General features: G+C 40.2%; 1 protein-coding gene across 3 annotated transcripts in view; it reads left to right on the plus strand.

The window, feature by feature from the left end:
- Positions 1–1446: 1446 nt before the first annotated feature.
- The window catches only part of LOC128732874 (mitogen-activated protein kinase kinase kinase 15), a 71412-nt gene continuing 52065 nt past the window's right edge, over positions 1447–20793 (plus strand). The window contains exons 1-2 of one of the 3 annotated variants that reach the window (XM_053826295.1): positions 1447–1544; positions 2757–3412. In XM_053826295.1, coding sequence (XP_053682270.1) covers positions 3286–3412 — 127 coding nt within the window. In that variant the 5' untranslated portion in view covers positions 1447–1544; positions 2757–3285. Of the gene's footprint in view, positions 1545–2401; positions 3413–20793 lie in introns of those variants that run through there. The other 2 variants (XM_053826296.1, XM_053826298.1) reach the window with 2 other exon arrangements.

Raw genomic sequence — 20793 nt, forward strand, 5'->3', positions numbered from 1 at the left:
ACTTTAAAACACGTTTTAATTGTGATATTACGGTTCGCGTTTTCATTACCTTCTATTCCGAAACGGCCAGTCGCGCGACCGCACAAAAGAGTATTCAGAAGGCCTCAAGTGGCAAAGGCACGACTACTGTTAAGAAATTAGAAGCTTCCAGAATACATAAGCCGTTACGTCTCGATGTGCCACTCGGAGATGTATTACTGAGAGCTCATTGCAGATTAGTTGAGCTAAGGCCGTGGCTAAGGCTCTATTTGTTGTAAATGCGTTTCCGGTCACGTGCGCTGGGATTAGCTATATACTACTAAACGGCTTGAGGCCTCGAAATTTTTTTCCGATCGCTGCTTTGAATGAGATGAAATACATCGCATTCAAGTCGGCATACTATGGTTTAGGTTTAGCAATAAAAACCTTTTTTCAGCTCCTAAACATCTAAATCTGGCGATTTTATCAAGTTTCAGGCTTGTTAATAGCTGCTTTCGAAGCTGCAATGAAGCGTAATAGAGGCTTTGCGCACTTTGCTGTGTGCTGATTAAAAACTTGGTAGTAGTTCGTAAAGCCACTTTAACACCCTTAAGCAGCATTAAAGCAGTTTGAAAGCTGTGAGCCTAATGAAAGCTTCTACTCTACACTTTAACACCTTGAAGCAGCCGTAAAACGGCTAGCTGTTTAGAAGCGGATTGTTAAGCAGAAAAATCCTCTATTAAGCCTTTTTATGACCTTTATGACAGTTTTTCCTTGGGTTTTCTGTCAAATTTCCGCAACGTAGTAAAATCCGTATGCATTGTGTCTGGGCCTTTACATTTGCAATTCAGCTACCGTTGTTACTTGGGGATACACTCTGGGATCCTACACTGAGAAAACTTTTCGTATAGTTTCTATGTGTACCACACATAGATTTTTGCAATGTGCCCAGTCAATGAACTTTATATGCCAAACAGTTATAATTTATGGGTACGCGAAACTTTTGCACATACTATTCATATGCGTATATTTTTTATGTGTATAATTGCACATACTATTTATATCCGTATAATTTTTATGTGTATTTCTAGGCAAATTGTGCTTATATGCGGCACATGATAATCATCTGGGATTTCATATGGAAATTTACCATTAGTTATGTGCAGAATATTTTGAGTGTAACAATGCATCAGACTCAAGAGCAGACTGTCTTGAACTTTTTGACGAGTCACCCGTTGATTTTTCTGTTAACCGTCGACATTGCATTCCTCTGAGTTTCGACCAGTTCGACCAAGAGTTCGTTCGACCATGAGATCAAACGTCAAACCGCAAATCGCCGACTAACATCGCGCTAAAGTGTGTGTTCCCGGTTGCACTCACACTACCGCACCAGCCGCACCATCGTCTCGCAGTTTCGCAAATATTTTTCTCTTGGTCGGCTCGCGGTGGTAAGTTGCGTTCCTCTACGGCTCGCGGTGTGGTTCGCCGAAAAAGTTGATTTTTCCTCGGTAAATCCGACCGGAACCGGTCAAAAGTGACGTTAAAGTGCACCGGAAGTGGCCAGCAACAGTGTTCGGTTGTTAAATGTAGGTTTGCAGTGTGGATTTTGATGCAAGAGGTGTTTTGGTTTGTCGAAATTTGCAACACTATCAAATGCGTCGCCGTCGTCCGTCGTCACTTGATGGAGTTCGGCTCACAAGAATTTTTGCTCTCGATCGGTTGTGTTCGTGCTGCTGCTGCTGCTGGTGCTGAAAGCCAACCAAGAGCCAAAGCAGACAAGTGCGATGGCAAGCAAAAGTGTGACATAATCAGACGATAGTGTTAGTGCACTGTCGGTCGGGACAGCAATAAAAACAAAGCAATCGGGCATTGTTTGTTTTGCGTTTTGAGAGATTTAATAATTTTGGTAAAATTAATTGAAAAGGAAAAAGTAATTTTACTTTTGTAGTTTTTGATGGAGTGCTGCTAATATCCTGCTGGTTTATCAACGAGCAGCCTTGTAAATGTCGCAATTAGTGGTTGTGTGGGTTGACCTAAGAACAACTCGGTGATAAAATAATTATTGCATGTACGTAAAACAAAAATAAATAGCGGTAGCCAGGTGTAGAAACAGTTCATATAACACTAATAAAAAATTTATCTCTATTTTTATCTATTTTCATGATTTTCATAGTAGTTTGTGAAGTGATTTCAGCAACTGAATAACTTCAAAAAAGAATTTTTCTTGAATTGCACAATAATTGACAGTACCGGTCTAAGAGAGTTAGGTTTATTGATTGCAACCAACAACATTTCAGCACCGCGAGTTCTGTTCCGAAGTCAACGCACACTGAGTTCTTATACTCATTACACTCCAACAATAATAATAAAACAACACACTTGCTCGGTTCGAAGAATCCATTTTACCGGGCCAGGCCAGACGGCGACCACGACAACAACAACAACAACAACATCGTTCGCGATGAAAGGCAAACCTCTATACTCGTATAAATATAAAACAAAACACGACAACCTCTAGCTGAACCATGGCACACGGCTCGTTTCGGTTGATGCAGGCGGCTGCCTGCCTGCTGCTGAACAACAAAACCTAACGTAACGATAGGAGCAGAGCATCAGCATTCAGCATATAGTCTAGTTTTTCAATCAGTCAGTCGTCGATGTCGCGAAGTGCAACTAACAACGGTTTGCTTTTTGCGCTGTCCTCACCGAACGAACGTGACTTTCATTGAGTCGAGCTCTACAGCTAGCAAAGTGTTTGGTTCGATCGGAAAAATATAAGCATTAAATCTTCTCAACAGCGGCTGCACGGTTGCGTTCAAGTTTAGTTTAGCTTTATTTTATGTCGAGTGTTTGACCTATTCCAAAAGTGATTGTGTGTGTGTGGAGTTGCTGCGGACTCCGTCCGCGGACAAAGTGTTGAACTGCAATAAGCAATCGTGCCTGAGGCGCCATTAGTGGACGTGGGAGTCACTAACTAACACCCCACGACTTTGCCGTTGTTGTTGCTGCTGCTGCTGCTGTAGAAAGCAAATCAGTCGTCAGTGAATGTAGGTACTGTGGGAGGAAATCCCCACTGCTTTAGCTCGAACCAGATACATAAATTTTAGCGTTTGAGAGTGCAAAACCAGCCGAACCAGAAGACGAAGAAGAACCAAATCCGGATGTAGCCGCTTCGCGGTCCTCGGTCGTTAGGACAGCAAACAGCATGATGAGTGCAAATTAGTTTAACCGTGCCGAAAACCGATACCTCACCTTACTCGCAAGCGAGAGCTACCAGTTGTGTGCATTCTGCTTCGAGCAACGCTGGAGACCGAACCGGAAATAGCAATGCAGCCGGTGGTGGTGGTAGCGCCGGTGATGGAGGAAGACGAGGAGACGGCATCGACGGTTGCCGTCGAGGTGCTCGGCGAAGTCGCCGAGTCGCAGGCGGAGACGGTGGACGACGAGAACGCAGGTAAGCCGAAAGCTAGTAGCAAGCAAGAGAGCAAGCAAGCAGTTTGGTTGGTGTTTTTTTCTGTTTTTGTTTCGCTATGCCTTTTCGAGTTTTTCATTGTATTTGTCGCTGGTGGTGGCGTCTGGCGTCGTGCTGATTTATTTATAGAAAACCAAAGTTCGGTTTTAAATAGCCTGTAACAACGCGGCGGCTATGACTGCTGCTGCTAATGCTAAAAGGTAGGGCGAGTTCAAGTTGTTTGTGCACTTGACATCGGCGGCGGAAGCAATCGCAGCAACCGGCGATGATGGCCAGGTAAAGTGGGTAATAAAAGTCTGATGCTATGCTGTTGCGAAATGCTGCGTAAAACATATTTATTATCTGTCTTATTTTACGTTATAGGCGTGTTGTAAAATTGACTCTTAAAGATAAAATTTTAATGCAAAATTAACGTTTTTAAGACACCGTTAGTTCTGTTAGTTTGATAAGAATTTTAACCATTTCTGCAATATGATTGGTAACTATGGAAACAGTATTGCTACTTTATTTGACACTAACGGAACCCGGCTTTCGTTTGCAACTAAATGAATGACAATTGAATAGAACTGGGACGTTTCTGGTTGTTTTTTGGAATGTGTTTTGTTAAAATACTGTCGTTAGCTTATGCGTGACTTTGATTATATTACAGAGGGGGATTCGAGTCTCGAACATCCATAGAAACATTTCTTGCGTTCAAAATCCTCCACATGCCAAATTTGGTTCCAGTTGCTTGATTAGTTTTCGAGTTATGCAGAAATTTGTGTTTTATTTGTATGAAATTATCCCCTTTCTCGAGGGGACACGGTTCTCGAACCGCCGTAGAAAAATTCTACCCCCAAAAACCGTTTTCCTAAAAAGTCATGCCTCCAGAAACACCCACATGCCAAATATGGTTCCATTTGATTAATTAGTTTTCGAGTTATGAGGAAATTTGTATTTCATTTGTATGGAAGCCCCCCTCCTACAGCAGGGAGAGGTTTCAATTCACCATAGAAAAACTTCTTATCTCCAAAAACACCCACATGTCAAATTTGGTTCCATTTGCTTGATTAGTTCTCGAGTTATGCAGAAATTTGTGTTTCATTTGTATGGGAGCCCCCCTCCTAAAAATGCAAGGGGTCCTAATTCATCATAGAAAAAATTCAAGCCTCCAAAAACACCCACATGTCAAGTTTGGTTCCGGTTGCTTGATTAGTTCTCGAGTTATGAGAAAATTTGTAGTTAATTTGTATGGGAGCCCCCCCTCCTAAAAAGGTAAGGGGTCTCAGTTCGTCATAGAAGAAATTCAAGCCTCCAAAAACACCCACGTGCCAAATATGGTTCCATTTGATTAATTAATTCTCGAGTTATGAGGAAATTTGTATTTCATTTGTATAGGAGCCCCCCCCCTCCTAAAGTGGGGAGGGGTCTCAATTCACCATAGAAAAAATTCTTATCTCCAAAAACACCCACATGTCAAATTTGGTTCCATTTGCTTGATTAGTTCTCGAGTTATGAGGAAATTTGTAGTTAATTTGTATGGGAGCCCCTCCTCCTAAAAAGGTAAGGGGTCTCAGTTCATTATAGAAAAAATTCAAGCCTCCAAAAACACCCACATGCCAAATATGGTTCCATTTGATTAATTCTCGAGTTATGAGGAAATTTGTATTTCATTTGTATAGGAGACGCCCCCCCCCCTCCTAAAGTGGGGAGGGGTCTCAATTCACCATAGAAAAAATTCTTATCTCCAAAAACACCCACATGTCAAATTTGGTTCCATTTGCTTGATTAGTTCTCGAATTATGCAGAAATTTGTGTTTCATTTGTATGGGAACCCCCCCCCCATCCTAAAGTGGGGAGGGGTCTAAATTCACCATAGAAAAAATTCCTATCTCCAGAAACACCCACATGTCAAATTTGGTTCCATTTGCTTGATTAGTTCTCGAGTTATGAGGAAATTTGTAGTTATATTGTATGGGAGCCCCCCCTCCTAAAGTGGGGAGGGGTCTCAATTCACCATAGAAAAAATTCTTGTCTCCAAAAACACCCACATGTAACATTTTGTTCCATTTGCTTGTTTAGTTCTCGAGTTATGCAGAAATTTGTGTTTCATTTGTATGGGAACCCCCCCCCCCTCTTAGTTGGGGGAAAGGTCTCTAACCATCATAAGAACTTTCCCTGGCCCCAAAAACCCCTATATGCAAATTTTCACGCCGATCGGTACAGTAGTTTTTGGTTCTATAAGGAACATAGGGACAGACAGACAGACAGAAGTCCATTTTTATAGGTATAGATTTGACCCTTTTTCTTCCCCATTTTACTCTTTTGCTCTATCGGTTTTCTATTATATCTCACGCTCAACTTTTCCCTTTTCGTTGTTCCTTTTTCTGCCCGCTATTTCCTCTTTGTTCCTTTTGTCTTCTTGCCCGATCCCGATTTTCGTGTGGTTCTTCAGTCCTAATTTTCCTCTGTTCCGTTTTTCAGGCATGTTTTCCTTGTTTTCCTGTCTCATTTTTTGTCCTATTTCCATTTTAAGTTTTTTTTTCGGCGCAGTTTTTGTCTTCACCTCCTTTTCAATTACGCTTTTCGTTCCTTCACATTTAACCTTTTAGTCTTACCTTACCTTACCGTTTTTCTTTTCCTCTTTTTTAACCTATTTTGTGTCCCAACTTTTCTCGTTTTCCTCTATCGGTTTTCTTTTCTCTCTCTCGCTATTCTTTTTTTCCTTTTAGTTGCTTTTGTTTTCTGTTCCGCATTCTCTTTTTTGCTTTGTTTTCCTTTCTTTTTCTCTCATTTTGTTTTCTTTTTCCACCCAGTGTTTCCACTTTCCTTTTGTTTTCGCGCTTTTTTCGAGTCCTGATTTTCCTCTGTTCCGTTTTTAGTCGCTTCACTTTCATGTGATTTTCCCGTTTTCAGGCCCGTTTTTCTTCTTTTTCTGTCTCATTTTTTGTCCCGTTTCCATTTCTTTTATTTGGCTTTTTTCTTTTTGGCTTCCTTCTTTCTCACTTTTGTCTTCGTATGTTCTATTAATTTCTCTTTTTGATGCCACGTTTTTTTTTGTCTTTTCTGTCACGTTCACTCTATTTTTGGCTTCCGTTCTTACCTTTCCTCTCCAGTTTTCCTTTTTTACTTTTCATTTGTCGCCTTTTTCTCTTCCGTTTTACCATTTATCTCAGTCTTTCCTTACCTTTCAGTTTACTTTCACCTTTAATTTAATTTTCTTCTTATACTTTTTAGTTTTCTTTTTACCTTTTACCGTTTTTTTCTTTTTTCTGTCCCATTCTTCTGTTTCTTCTGTCTCATCTTTCTCCTTTTTGCCTTTATCGGTTTACTTTTATCTCGCACTATTCTTTTCCTTATTTTTCTTTTGTTTTCTGTTTCGTATTCCTTTTGTTGCTTCGTTTGCCCTCTTTTTCAAAATCAAAAAAAAACATCGGGCAGAAATAAGAAAATACGAGGTTTCCTCATTTCTGCCCGCTGTTTATTTTTTACTTATCGTGTCTCGTTTTTCGCGCTTCTTGGGTCCTGATGTTCGTCTTTTTAGTGTTTTTAATCTTTTCTTTCTCTATTATATTTTTCGTTTTTTTTTCTCCATTTCTGTCCAACTTACTTCATTTTCTTTCTCGTTCTCTTTATGATTCTTCGTTCTTTTTTTTCATTTCCCTTCTTTTTCGTGATCTTCATCTTTTTCGATAGCTTTCCTCGTTTTTGCGCCATTTTCTTATTTTCTTTTCTCGGCTTCTTATTTTTGTTTTGTTTTTCCTCCCATTCTGTCATGTGTTTTTAATTTTTTCATGCCATTTTTATTCTTTTTCTATCGCGTTCCTCTGTTTCCATCCCATTTTTGCCACGTTTTCCTTCATGCTCTATTCTGTTTTTCCTCTTTTCCTGTTTCATTTTTATCTCGTTTAGATTTTTTGATCCCAGTTTTCGCCTTTTTTCGCTTTTTAATTCGTTTGTTTTCAATTCCGCGTTTCATTTACGTCTGTTCCGTTCTTCCGCTTTATGTCTCATTTCGTCTCCTTTTCTATTAAGTTCTTGTTCTTCGTTTCGTTTTATTCCTTTTGTCTTCCGTTTTCATTGCTCTCGTTTTTTCTTCTTTCGTTTCTTTGTTTTCTCATTTTTTGTCCCGCTTTTTCCTTTTCTGTCCTGTTTACCTTCATTATTTTCGTTTTCTTTATGGTTTCCTTCTTTTCTTCCTCTTTAATTTCCTTCTTTTCTTTCATTTTACTTCTTTTGTTCATTCTTCATTTTTTCCTGCTCAACGTCGTAATTTTTCTGTCTCATTTTCCCTCTTTATCTCTCTCGTTTTCTTTTTTTACCAACTCTGCTATTTTTATATCCCGTTTTTTCCCGTTTTCCTCATTTCCTCTATCGGGTTTCTTTGTTCTCTGTTTCTCACTGTTTTTCCTTTTGGTTTCTACAACAGATAACATTGTTTTTCGTATTCCCTTTCTTGCATCATTTTCTATTCCGGTTTTCGTTTTCGTCTGCTCCGTTCTTCCTCTTTGCATCCTGCTTCTCCTCCTTTTCTATTAAGTTTTTGTTTTTCTTTTCCGTTTTATCCCTTTTGACTTCCATATTTTTACTCTTTTGCTGTCTTATATTTTCCTTTTCTGTTTTTCTTTTTTTCTCTCCAGCTTACTCGTTTTTTCCCTCATTTTTCCTGTTTTCCTTTCCCATTATCCTCTTTTTCAACTCTTTTCTACTGTTATGTCCCGTTCAAATTTGGTTCCATTTGGTTGGTTAGTCTTGGAGTTATGCAGAAACTTGTGTTTTATGTATTTCTATTTGAGCCTCACCCTCGACTGGGTGGGGAGGGGTCTCGAACCACTATAGAAAAAAATCCTGCTTCGAAAAACGCTCGCATGCCGAATTTGGTTCCATTTGCATGATTAGCTCGCGAGTTATGCCGAAATTCGTGTTGCATTTGTATGGGTGCCCCCCGTCCCAGAGGGGGAGAGGTCTTAAACCATCATAAAAACCTTCCCTTGGTTCGAACCCCCTGCACACAAAATTTCAAATTTGTCGGACATTCTGGTCATGTGCCCAGCCCACGGCAATGCGTCTGCTCCACGCTCCATTTTCCATTTTGCCACCAAATGAGATCGCAGAATTTTATGTATGTATGTATGTATGAGGGCAGCCTCAAGGGTTTCCCATTGTATGCAAGTAGAATTACTGCAGAATCGAATTTATCTACCTAGCAACTTTCATGTCAATGCTGTTCATGAAGGACCAAAAGGGGTTGGTTGGATCTATAAAATAACTTGGACCGACTAGGATTGGATTAAAAAATCGGAGCAAAAAGCTTCCGTTTTTTTCTTTCCTCCCCAGTTTTCCAGTTCTTGTGTCGCATCTTTCTCATCTTTTCCTCTAACGGTTTGCCCCTTTTTGTCTTTCTCGTGTTTCCTTATTTCTGCCAGTTGTTTCTTTTCCTGTTTCTTTTGACTTTTTTTCGTGTACCGCTTTTCGCGCTTTTCTTGAGTCCTGAATACCGTCTCTTTTTCTCCATTTCTGTTCAGTTTTTTCATTTTCTTTCTCGTTTTCTTAAAGGTTTTTCGTTTTTTTCTCTCATTTTCCTTCTCTTCTGATCTTTATCTTTTTCGACATCATTTTCTTTTTTCGTCGTTTCTTTTTTTCGTTTTCTTTTTTAGCTTTTTTTTATTTTTGTCTCATTTTTTCGTTTCGTCATTTTTTGTTTTTTCATTTTTTCATACCATTTTTATTTTTCTCTCGCGTTCCTCTTTTTTCGTCTCATTTTTTGTCACATTTTCTCTCATGCTTTTTCCTATTTTTCCTCCTTTCATGTCTGATTTTTATCTCGTTTCGATTTTTTTCCGTTTCTTCGATCCCAGTTTTCGTCTTTTTTTGCTTTTTACTTCGTTTTCAATTCCGCGTTTCATTTACGTCTGTTCCGTTCTTCCTCTCTATGTCTCACTTCACTTCCTTTTCAATTAAGTTTTCGATTTTCTTTTCCGTTTTATCCCTTTTGACTTCCGTTTTAATATTTTCTTTTTTTTTCTTTTTCTGTTTCATTTTTCTTTCTCTTTTGCTCTCTTATTTTTTTCTTTTTCTGTCCTTTTTTCTTTTGTTTTTCTCCTTTTCGGTCCAGCCTCTCCGTGTTTGCCTCATTTTCCCTCTTTTATTGTCTCATTTTCCTTTTTAAACTTTTTGTATTTTTATATCCCGTTCAAACTTGGTTCTATTTGAATGGTTATTTTTTGAGCTATGCAGAAGTTTGTGTTTTGTTTCTGTTCCCTCCTAGATGGGGGGAGTCTCGAACCACTATAGGAAAAAATACTACTTCCAAAAACGCCCACATGCCGAATTTGGTTCCGTTTGCTTGATTTGCTCTCGAGTTATGCAGAATTTTGGGTTTTATTTGTTTAGGTAAAGGTAAAGTTTTGTGGGAATTTGCAAACTACGGCACTTCAGCTGGCAAAGTGTTCCATAGAAAGCCCGATTCACGCCTGCAATTCGGCGTTTTATTTCGCGGCTCACATCGTCAAATATTACGAGCGTACCAAGCCATATAAATTCCTCCATTACTTCATGTGGTTCCGCATATACAGTTCCACCTCGGCACCAACACCAAATGGACTGCCACGTTCTCTGCCTAGCAACCGCGTACTTAGTTTTGGCGGTGTTAATGGTAAGTCCCAATCTCGTTGCGTCCAATTTAAAACGCCTAAAGGCCTCTTCCGCTGCTCTACGGTGGATTCCGATTATGTCGACATCATTGATGATGTTGATAGTTTCGTTCCTTTCCACGTTTGTTCTTCGTATTGCACTTTCTAAGACAATGCATCTAGCATTATCTGGCACAGCTCATTTTGTTTGACTGAATCGTACGCCGCCTTAACGTTCACAAACGGATGGTGAGTCTGCCAGTTGTACTTCCGGAACTCGTCAGTTACTAGACCCATGGTAAATATCTGATCCGTCGTGGAGCGACCATCACGAAAACCAGCTTTATAATCGACGACGAAGAACTGCACTAGCGGTCTCAGGCTATAGAAAACAGAGAATATTAATTAAAATTACATACGCAAAACGAAAGAGCATAATTCCAATTTTGGACGGTAATTGAATTCCCTACGATAAAACTGAACTTGACGTGGGTGGTGTAGGGTTTTTAACTAATCAGTAAATGAACAGCGGTCATGTTTACTTCTGAATGTGGATATATGTCAAAATACTTTTGTGGTTACTTCCGTTTGCTTTTATTCCGTTTAAGAATAATCTCTGGGGGTCTGATGATTAATAGATGAATGTTTCTCTGGCTTATCCCTATTTATAATAGTTATCGCAAATATCTCCGAAAAATGTCGGATTGATTGGGTCGGCGGGGTGCTTAGAATAAGTGAGGGGACTTTGGCGGGATACCAGACCGGGTTCGAATGCCGAAGGAGTATTCTACAAACAATAATTACGGGCAAGTCGATTGCGAGTCGCTAAGGTAGCAGATGCGAAAATTAGGTCAATTCTAATACTATATTAAATAATTTTCACACAACATTTCACCCGTTATAAATACTGCGCACTAGTTCTTTGGTCTCGAGGGTTGCGAGGCGGGTGCGACACTATGGTTTAAAGCTTTTGTCGACTACCGCGAATGCCCACGTCGTACTGCGCTCAAACTACTTTGTATATCTATCTTGGCACAGTGCATAACTGCCACAGAAGTAACTGAAGTAGTACAAAATGTCCAGGTCAAAGCACATTTACAAATACGATCTATTATTTTTTCCAGTTTAGTCTGGGCAAATTTTTGGCAACATGTGCTCGTAGGAAACATCGAGCAACAGTTAAGAACAAGTTACATTCCGCCTGTTACCAATCGAAATGCAGCTTTACGATTATGCGGCAAGGCGGATTACAAAAGTTTTGAAGATCATTTCAATGAGAAGGACATTCTGAAAAATCTCGCGGCGTGCATCAACCACGACCGTGGTGAGTTTTTCTTTATCTCGATAGTCGGGGTTATAAAACAAAAATTAAGATAAGATTTTTTTCTTTTCTCCTCGTTTCATGGCTCTTTCCAAATGCACCCGAAAAATATCGCTCAGCCTCAGCCAAGCACAGTTGGCGTACGATTTCGATTGAAATCCTATTTTCTGCTTGCCTGCTGCCAATGTTCAGTTTCAACTCTCAGGTTTTGACCATAATGGAACGAATTTTGGCAAAGATTGTGCTTTTTTATTCAATCTCATTTGAGGGTTGTTTTAAATTGACAATAATTGTGAGTTTTCAACAAACTCTCAAGATAATTTTCAGAAACTTGATCTACCAAACAATTCCTTTGTGGAATATGTGATCACTTAGATTGTTCAATAGTAAAAAAAGAACAATCAGAGTATCTTAATGAACATTATCTGTCTATTGAAACGAGAATAATAGTTATGAACTTAAAGTGAAAGGAATAAAGTCGTCGAACGGCGGAATCGAAGCGCAATTGTGTGTTGCTCCTCGCTGGGCAGGCAGAGCATACATCGGGCTAAACTTTGTCACGTGCCGGAATAATAATATCGTTCTAGTTGTGTAGGTCGCCCACACGACACCAATCAATCAGCGAACCAACCAACCAGCAAACCGCGGGCAATTATCACTAGAATGACAATCAATACCACCGGGGCGGAGCGGAGCGGCGGTAGGAAGCAACCAATTTTGTTCATTGCTTTGCTATTATGGCCTTTAGCTTCGTCGTCGTCGTCGCTGCGGCGGTGATACACGCAACATGCAAGGACTGACCATGTGTGGCATTGGCGTACGACTTCATGCCATGCCAGGGGCAAAGGCGACCTCACGCCATGAACATATTTGATTGAACAAATAGCTTTGATACGACAATTTGTTTGCAAGCGTAGCTTGCAAATGGTGGCAGGCAGGTAATTCCCACAGAACTTACTACATTCCGGACATTCCATTCCAAGCTATAAACAAACTCAAACATCTGCTAAATCAGTTGTTAATGATACTACTGGCCGCAGAAAAGATAAGAACATTGCGGCGGTCGGTCGGTTTCTGTCTTGTCATGTCTTGTTTACCAACGGTTGCGCCATCGGGCAATTACTTCACTCTGCGTCCACAGCTGGAGAAGTTTCTCGGTGGACACACGGCACACACACGACAACATGCCACTCGACAAATGCTGATCGACGATTGACGTATGTGTTGCAACCGTTTTTTTTTCCTGCATTATTCCAGGAACTTCAAGCGAGTTGGTTGTTTTTCAGCGATAATCAGCGATAAACACCTACAACTCAAGTGGTACACTTAAGTTACTTTTTGCGTGATTTCTTTTACGTCCACTTTTCTGCGTCTGAAATTTGAATTAACGTCCTCCTTTTTCACGACCGACTTTTTAAGTCCTCACGATAGTGAACGTAAAACTACACTTAAGCGTGCTATAAGCACGCAATATTCTAATGAATTTTAGACAACGTATAAATATTGGGAGGAAGAACAAATGGCAGAGGACTTGCTGAATTCTGCCTATAATGTGCTCTCCCGTATCTTGTTCTGTAGACTAAGACCGATAGCGGAGTCCTTCGTCGGTCAGATCAGTCGTTTACGCTGCATCAATTAACAAACAAACAAATTACAACTTGCAGACTCATAATCTGTTTCTGACTTTAAGGCAACGTACGATTCAGTCAAACGAAATGAGCTGTGGCAGATAATGCTTGCTGGAACATGGTTTTCGGACGAAACTCGTGCGCCGCTGGATGGGTCCAAATCATGCAGCCAAACTGGAGCAAAGAGATGCACTCTCTAACCTGTTATTCCTCATTTCCTTGGAAGGTGCAACACGAAGAGCAAACGTGGAAAGGTATGGGACTACGTATACATGTTTGCTGACGGAGAACGTGTGGAAATCCAAATGGTGTTGGTGCCGAGGTGGAACTGGATGGGAAATGATATGACATAGGGGAGGAAATTGAATACCTTGGTACGCTTGTAACAAGAGACAACTATGTAAACCGCGAAGTAAATTGACGAATTGCAGCTGCGAATCGGACTTTCTACGGATTTTGTAACCAGTTGAAGTCCCGTGGTTTGGAAACTCGCACAAAATTGACGCTCTACAGGGGAGTCCCTTTACGGACGTGAATCAGAGCGGCTGAAGGAAGCAGATCGACGAGTGTTTGGAGTATATGAGCGTAAAATTATGCTTGCTTGTCAGCTCAGCTAGTTGAAGTTGTTTCAATCATTGATGTGAAGCTAGTTGGTTATTCGGTAATTTCTAACGCAATCAAGGCTCCATAGCTAGCCGACCTAACGAACCTCGCTTTCATGCCCACCAAAACGTTAGCGTTCTGAACATTGTTAACGGTTCAATGATATGGATGTCAGCTACATTGATCCTGACCAACTTACCTGGTCTAGTGCATCGATCGCCGTTTCGTCGCTTGTCACCTAGAAGCCATTCACTTGCAGCTACTAAGCCTCTGAGCCTGTTAGAACAGTCGTGCTATACCCGGCAGCGTCCTGCAGTCTTGTACCCGAGCATGGGGAGGGAATCTTCTATGAATACATACGATCATCTCTTCTCGGTTTATTATCAGAACGTAAGGGGTTTGAGTATAGGGGGAACGTAAAAAATAGGTTGTAAAAAGAAAGGACGTTAATTCGAATTCTGAACGTAAAAACTACAAGGTATACAGCCCTAAGGGTTGTATGAAAGGGTGACGTAGGTCTATATCAGATCATCAGATCAAAGACTAATGTAAACTGCATTTCTGGCATAAGTATGTTTACAAGAATCTGTGAGTGCCATTGTTTAAGTGAATGTTTAAAAGAGAAGACCGAAATATTCATATTCAATTCTTCATTGAATACAATTGTGGCTTTGAAAATACGTGGACGGGGGTTCATAAGTACAAGTAGTTCTTTTGAAAACCACTTGTGTGCATCATGAAGGTTGAAATAGTAATGAATGACTAGCCCACAGATTATTGTATTAAATAGATTATGCGTAGCTTGACATGTTTCAATAATCTTACTTTAACGTTCGCTTGTGGCCTGTAAAAGGGCCATTGGTTACAAATATTAACAAAAAAGCCAAAGCACGTTCATCGCAAATATGACGTGCCATTCGAATATCCTTCTCCTTTGACATGAATGGCAACAGGCAACAACGTAAGTTAGTGGCGTCGATTCACTGTCTCTTGCTCTGAGAACGTTTTACTAGTTTACTTTCACAGCTCTTACCACAGCTTACAGTTTCGAAAAAATGCTGACATTAGACACATTCCAGCGTGTTCCATTACGGCGGGAACCCGACCTTCATTGTCAGTTTGCTCCCGCTAGCAAAAAATACGTTTGTGACTAAGTTATTCAGCAAGTTTTAATATTATGTCTGTTAATTGTACTTTGGGGCCATCCATATATCACTTGGACAGCTTAGAGGGGGGTGGGGGGTATGAACATGTCCATGCTTGTCCACCGAAGGCGGATAGAAGGTATGGAAATGTACGGAAAATGTTAGAAGGTATGGAAATGAATTCTCCTTCTGAAAATTTTACGAATCACATCGCGTCGGAATGGTCTTATGTTGTGTTGAAGTAGACGGCCAAGCTGAGGTGCTCTTGTTAGACCACGAAACTCTGGGCAGAGAAGAATCGTCAAGCGAAAGGGACTTTCTTGCAGTCGATAATAATTTGCAGTAGACAACTCGGAAAAAATAACCATAACATGAAGATAAAAATTATGGTAACAGCAGCATACAAAATACGGTAAAAACAATAAAATTTATCGTTAAAAATGATAACCAAACCATCAAACTAATTGTAGTCTACCATAACTTTCATGGTTTCGAGAGATTCTACCATAAAAATGACGGGCTGTTAAGTATCTTAACAATAAAAAAAATCTATTCTTTTGTGAACAAAAATTTTCATTTACCATAAATGTTATCGTCCTTTTATGGAAAACTAGCTGACCCGACAAACTTCGTATTGCCACAAATTAACCTGTGTTGTACATAAATCATGAATCTCGAATGATCTTTGTCACAATCTCGAGTTTTGCAAGCCCCCCAGTGGGCGGCGCTTCCGACGGCGGGTCACCGGCAACACTCGCGACCGTCTCGTCCCGAATGATCTAGTGTTACTATAGATAGTTTTTGTGGTCTTGTAATGACTAATGTTTTATGGAAGAGTCTCGAATTTCTCGAGTTCGATTAGTTTTTGAGTTTCGCAAAAATTTCTGTTTTATTTGTGTGAGAGTCCATATCCCCCTACCACAGGGGTGAGAGGTCTCTAACTATCGTAAAATAAATTCAAGACTCCAAAATCTCCCACATGCCAAATTTGGTTCCATCTGTTTGATTAGTTCTCAAGTTATAAGGAAATTTGAAATTCATTTGTATGGGAGCTCCCCTCTTAAAAGGGGAAGGGGTCGTAATTCACCATAGAAAAAATTTCTGCCATCTAAAACTCCCACATGCCAAATTTGGTTCCATTTGATTGATTAGTTCTCGAGATAAGAGGAAATTTGCATTTCATTTGTAAGGAATCCCACCCTCTTAAAGGGGAGATGGGCCATAACTCGCTTTCTAAAGAAGAGAGGGGTCTCAATTCACCATAGAAAAAAATCTTGCGTCCAAAACCACTTACATGTCAAATTTGGATCCATTTGCTTGATTAGTTCTCGAGTTATGAGGAAATTTGAATTTAATTTGAATAGGAGCCCCCCTCCTAAAGTGGGTAGGGGTCCCAATTCATCATAGAAAAAAATTTTGTCTCCAAAAACATCCACGTGCCAAATTTGGTTCCATTTGCTTGATTAGTTCTCGAGTTATGAGGAAATTTGTATTTCGTTTGTATAGGAGCCCCCCCTCCTAAAGTTGGGAGGGGTCCTAATTCACCATACAAAATATTCTTGCCCTCGAAAACTTTCACATGCCAAATTTGGTTTCATTTGCTTGATTAGCTCTCGAGTTATGAGCAAAATTTGTATTTCATTTGTATAGGAGCCCCCCCTCTTAAAGTGGGGAGGGGTCCTTATTCACCATAGAAAATATTCATGCCCTAGAAAACTTTCACATCCCAAATTTGGTTCCATTTGCTTGATTAATTCTCGAGTTATGAGGAAATTTGCGTTTCATTTGTATAGGAGCCCCCCTTCCTAAAGTGGGGAGGGGTCCCAATTCATCATAGAAAAAAAATTTGTCTCCAAAAACACCCACGTGCCAAATTTTGTTCCATTTGCTTGATTAGTTCTTGAAGTTATGAGGAAATTTGTATTTCGTTTGTATAGGAGCCCCCCCTCTTAAAGTGGGGAGGGGTCCTTATTCACCATAGAAAATATTCATGCCTAAGAAAACTTTCACATGCCAAATTTTGTTCCATTTGCTTGATTAGTTCTTCAGTTATGAGGAAATTTGTATTTCATGTGTATAGGAGCCCCCCTTCCTAAAGTGGGGAGGGGTCCCAATTCATCATAGAAAAAAATTTTGTCTCCAAAAACACCCACGTGCCAAATTTTGTTCCATTTGCTTGATTAGTTCTTGAAGTTATGAGGAAATTTGTATTTCGTTTGTATAGGAGCCCCCCCTCTTAAAGTGGGGAGGGGTCCTTATTCACCATAGAAAATATTCATGCCTAAGAAAACTTTCACATGCCAAATTTTGTTCCATTTGCTTGATTAGTTCTTCAGTTATGAGGAAATTTGTACTTCATGTGTATAGGATCCCCCCCCCCCCTTCTAAAACGGGGAGGGGTCCCAATTCATCATAGAAAAAATTTTTGTCTCCAAAAACACCCACATGCCAAATTTGGTTCCATTTGCTTAATTACTGCTCGAGTTATGAGGAAAATTGTGTTTCTTTGGTACAGGAGCCCCCCCCCCCCCTCTTAAAGTGGGGAGGGGTCCTAATTTACTATAGAAAATATTCTTGCCCTCGAAAACCTTCACATGCAAAATTTGGTTCCATTTGCTTGATTAGTTCTTGAGTTATGAGGAAATTTGTATGGAAGCCCCCCCTTTTAAAGAGGAGAGGAGTTATAATTCCCCTTATAAAGAGAGGAGGGGTCTCAATTTACCATAGAATAAATTCTTGTCACCGAAAACACCCACATGCCATATTTTGTTCTATTTGCTTGATTAGTTGTCGAGTTATGCAGAAATTTGTGTTTCATTTGTATGGGAGCCCCCCCTCTTAGTGGAGGGAGGGGTTTCTAACCATCACTAAAACCTTTCCTGGCCCCAAAAAACCTCTACATGCATATTTTCATGCCGATTGGTTCAGTAGTTTTCGATTCTATAAGGAACATACGGACAGACAGACAGACAGACAGAAATCCTTCTTTATAGGTATAGATTAAAATATAAATGAAAAAGGCAGTAAATTTGTGATAAAATATGGCCGATTTTATTTCAAAAAATGAGAAATAAAAATATAAATAGAACTAAAATATGGGGCACTTTTACGATAAACTTACCATAAGTTTCATTCTCCACAATAAAAATTGTTGTAGACGCATTGTTTTTACTACAAAATTTAATGTAAATTTTTTTACGGGAAGATCATAAGAATCAAGGTCCTAACACCTTGCATACGGATTTTAATACACTGCGGAAAATTGACGGAAAATTCGTGGAAAAACTCAAATTTCCGCAACGACTAAAATTCCGTATGCCATGTGTCAAGGCCTTTAGACTCGAGCTTCTTTACACGTAAGCTTTTTCAATCAATACTGCATAAATCAAGTTGAAACTTGAAAACAAAATCTAGCACAATGCATTTCTGTTTTGTTCAATTTCCATGTGCTAATTATTAAACGTTCTGTATGTTGATTGTGTTGAGAACTACGTTTTCTTTGTAGTTCAATAATCACTGGTTCATATCTACAGTGGACCTCCCGTCCATAACTCCGAACTGCCTGGACGGTTCTTCACCAAACTTGGCATACATGTTCCTTGACATAAGGGAATCCGCACTGAAGGGTTGACAAGAGGAGGTTGGTGGGGGTTCATAACAGGGGGGAAAGCCATAACTGCGAAACAGCAGGACGGTTCTCCATCAAACTTGGCATACATGTTCCTTGACATAAGGGAATCAGCACTGGGAAGTTGACAAAAGGGAGAAATGCCTAACAAGGGGGGAGAGATAAATAACTAAAAGCGGTTGCGTTTCTCTTGCATTCAAATCTATTGCAGTTGTGCAACTGACTTTGAGAAAAGAGGGGGTTCACCGAGGAGGACTATATGGTAAATAAAGCTTTGTTTCGTTTCCATTATAGTGATTTTTATTGAGCAAGCCGGTGCATAATTAGCTGCGTGACAGAAGGGTGAGTGTATCTTCCGCCATAGCTCCGGAGCTTCTGGACTGTTCTTCATCAAACGTCGTTTGTTAAACACATGTTTTTTGACATAAAAAAATCAGCACCGGGAGGTTGATAAAAGAGGAAGACGGTCTCTTTCAAGGGCAGAGAAAGGTTCAAATGAGTAAAGGGGTGCGTTTCTCTTGCATTTGGAACGATAACAAAACGTTAAAAAGGCTTTGTGTCGATTTATAGGGATTACCGAGAAGAAGACCGATTTAGAAGTGGTTGGGGGACAACGTGAGAGGAACTGACAAAGGGAGTAGACATATTCAAATGAAAAAAAAGGGTTTTGTTTCTTGCATTATAAGAGTTTTCGTTACAAAAACAGATGTACAAATGACTGAGTGACAAGGGGTCCCGAGTGAGATCGGGCAATCACCTAGTCCAGTATAATATGAGTTGAAATATACAGTTTTAAATACTGATTTCTTGGTGTACAAGGGGAGTTATGCCACCCCCCTATTAGGAACCCTCCCCCACCCTATCTGGCAACCTCCCTCCCTCGTTTTTTGTTACCCCCCAGTGCTGTTTCTTTTATGCCAAGTTTGATGAATAACCGTCCAGGCATTTCGGAGTTATGGCCTCCTCCCCTGTTACGAACCCCCCCTTTGTCAACCCCCCAGTGCTGATTCTGTTATATCAAGGAACATGTGTGCCAAGTTTGGTAGAGATCGGTCAAGGCGTTCTGGAGTTATAGTGGAACATACAAACATACTCACGCTCACTTCTCCGAAGACCCTACCCTTGAAAAACTAGGCATTTTTTACCCAATTGCTAATGTCCGCACTTTTTCAAAACCGGATCACTGTGCGCTTGTTTTATAGCAGAAAATATGGCACCCCCCTCTCCCCCCTCCCCCCCTCTCTTACGCCCTCCACAAAATTACTCTATTACCCCCTCCATAAAATTGTTGGTCGTTTTATTTATCCAACGATATATAAATTGTTCAATTTAGTTTAGCAGTTTAATAGTTATTACCGTTTTCACAAAGTGCTACCCTGTCCCAGTGTAGTAAATAAAGACGTAGTCCTACGTCAAAATAGAAGACCTTAATTCGGATTTTGGTAGTCCAAGAGCGATCTGAATTTCATTGGCGCTAGCTTCCAGCAGTTGACTGCGGCCAACCAAGCCGTAACTTCGTAATCGATGAGACAAGTTGGAGCTTCACTGACTGCCCATATGGGCGGTAGCTGGGAGCGGTAATTTCGAAGCGTGAAAAAAAAATTAATAGCCAACTGTCCTTTAGGTATACCATTTAAAGAAGTACTGAGTAGCATGCTCACGGGAGCGAAAGCTCCTCATCGATGACGATTTGTCAAAAGCACTTACACCAAATCATTTCTTATTGTCCGGGGTTGTCCGAAGGTTCGAAACCATTCACTTCACGTTTGAAAAAAGCCGTAAGAGAACAAAGACGGGCGACATATTCTGCACAGTTTTTGAATGTTTGCTTTGGGAGAAGTAGATGATTGAATTTTCTTACGATCATGCCACTTATGTACCTACGCATGATGCGAACGAAAGCTTTGTAGGAAGATTCACAGATAAACAGACGAGACACTCGCGTTAATTCCATTGTCCATTCAAAACCCACTCATTTTTTCTAAAGAGCATGTTTCGCAACATGGCTTTACCGCGGCGGCGCTCGAGTGTTGCCTCGAGTTTTCTGTATAAAACCATACAATTGTAAAAATCGTACAGTTTAAAGCCCTGCAAATGCAAGGCTGCTCCGCAACACGCATAACAGAGGGTGCTAGTGTGCAAGCAAAATATGTATAGCACGATGGTTTTTAAAAGATTTTCTTCTGTGTGTCATGTCAGTTCGTCAGTGGAAGATCTTGGGGATTGGTAAAGTAATGATGGTAGCATAATAGATATTGCAATTAATGATACTGCAAAATGGAGGGTAAACCGGTAGCAGCTAGGAGTCACATCAATGGTCAGTTCTAACACAAGCGCCTGTATCGGTTGAATGCTGAAAGCATACGGAAATTGGCAACCGATTTAGCTAGATAATATGCAGATCAATGGAAATCTAGCATAAGATTA

The sequence above is a fragment of the Sabethes cyaneus genome, chromosome 1, assembly GCF_943734655.1.
Source record: "Sabethes cyaneus chromosome 1, idSabCyanKW18_F2, whole genome shotgun sequence".
In the NCBI taxonomy this organism is placed as follows: domain Eukaryota; kingdom Metazoa; phylum Arthropoda; class Insecta; order Diptera; family Culicidae; genus Sabethes; species Sabethes cyaneus.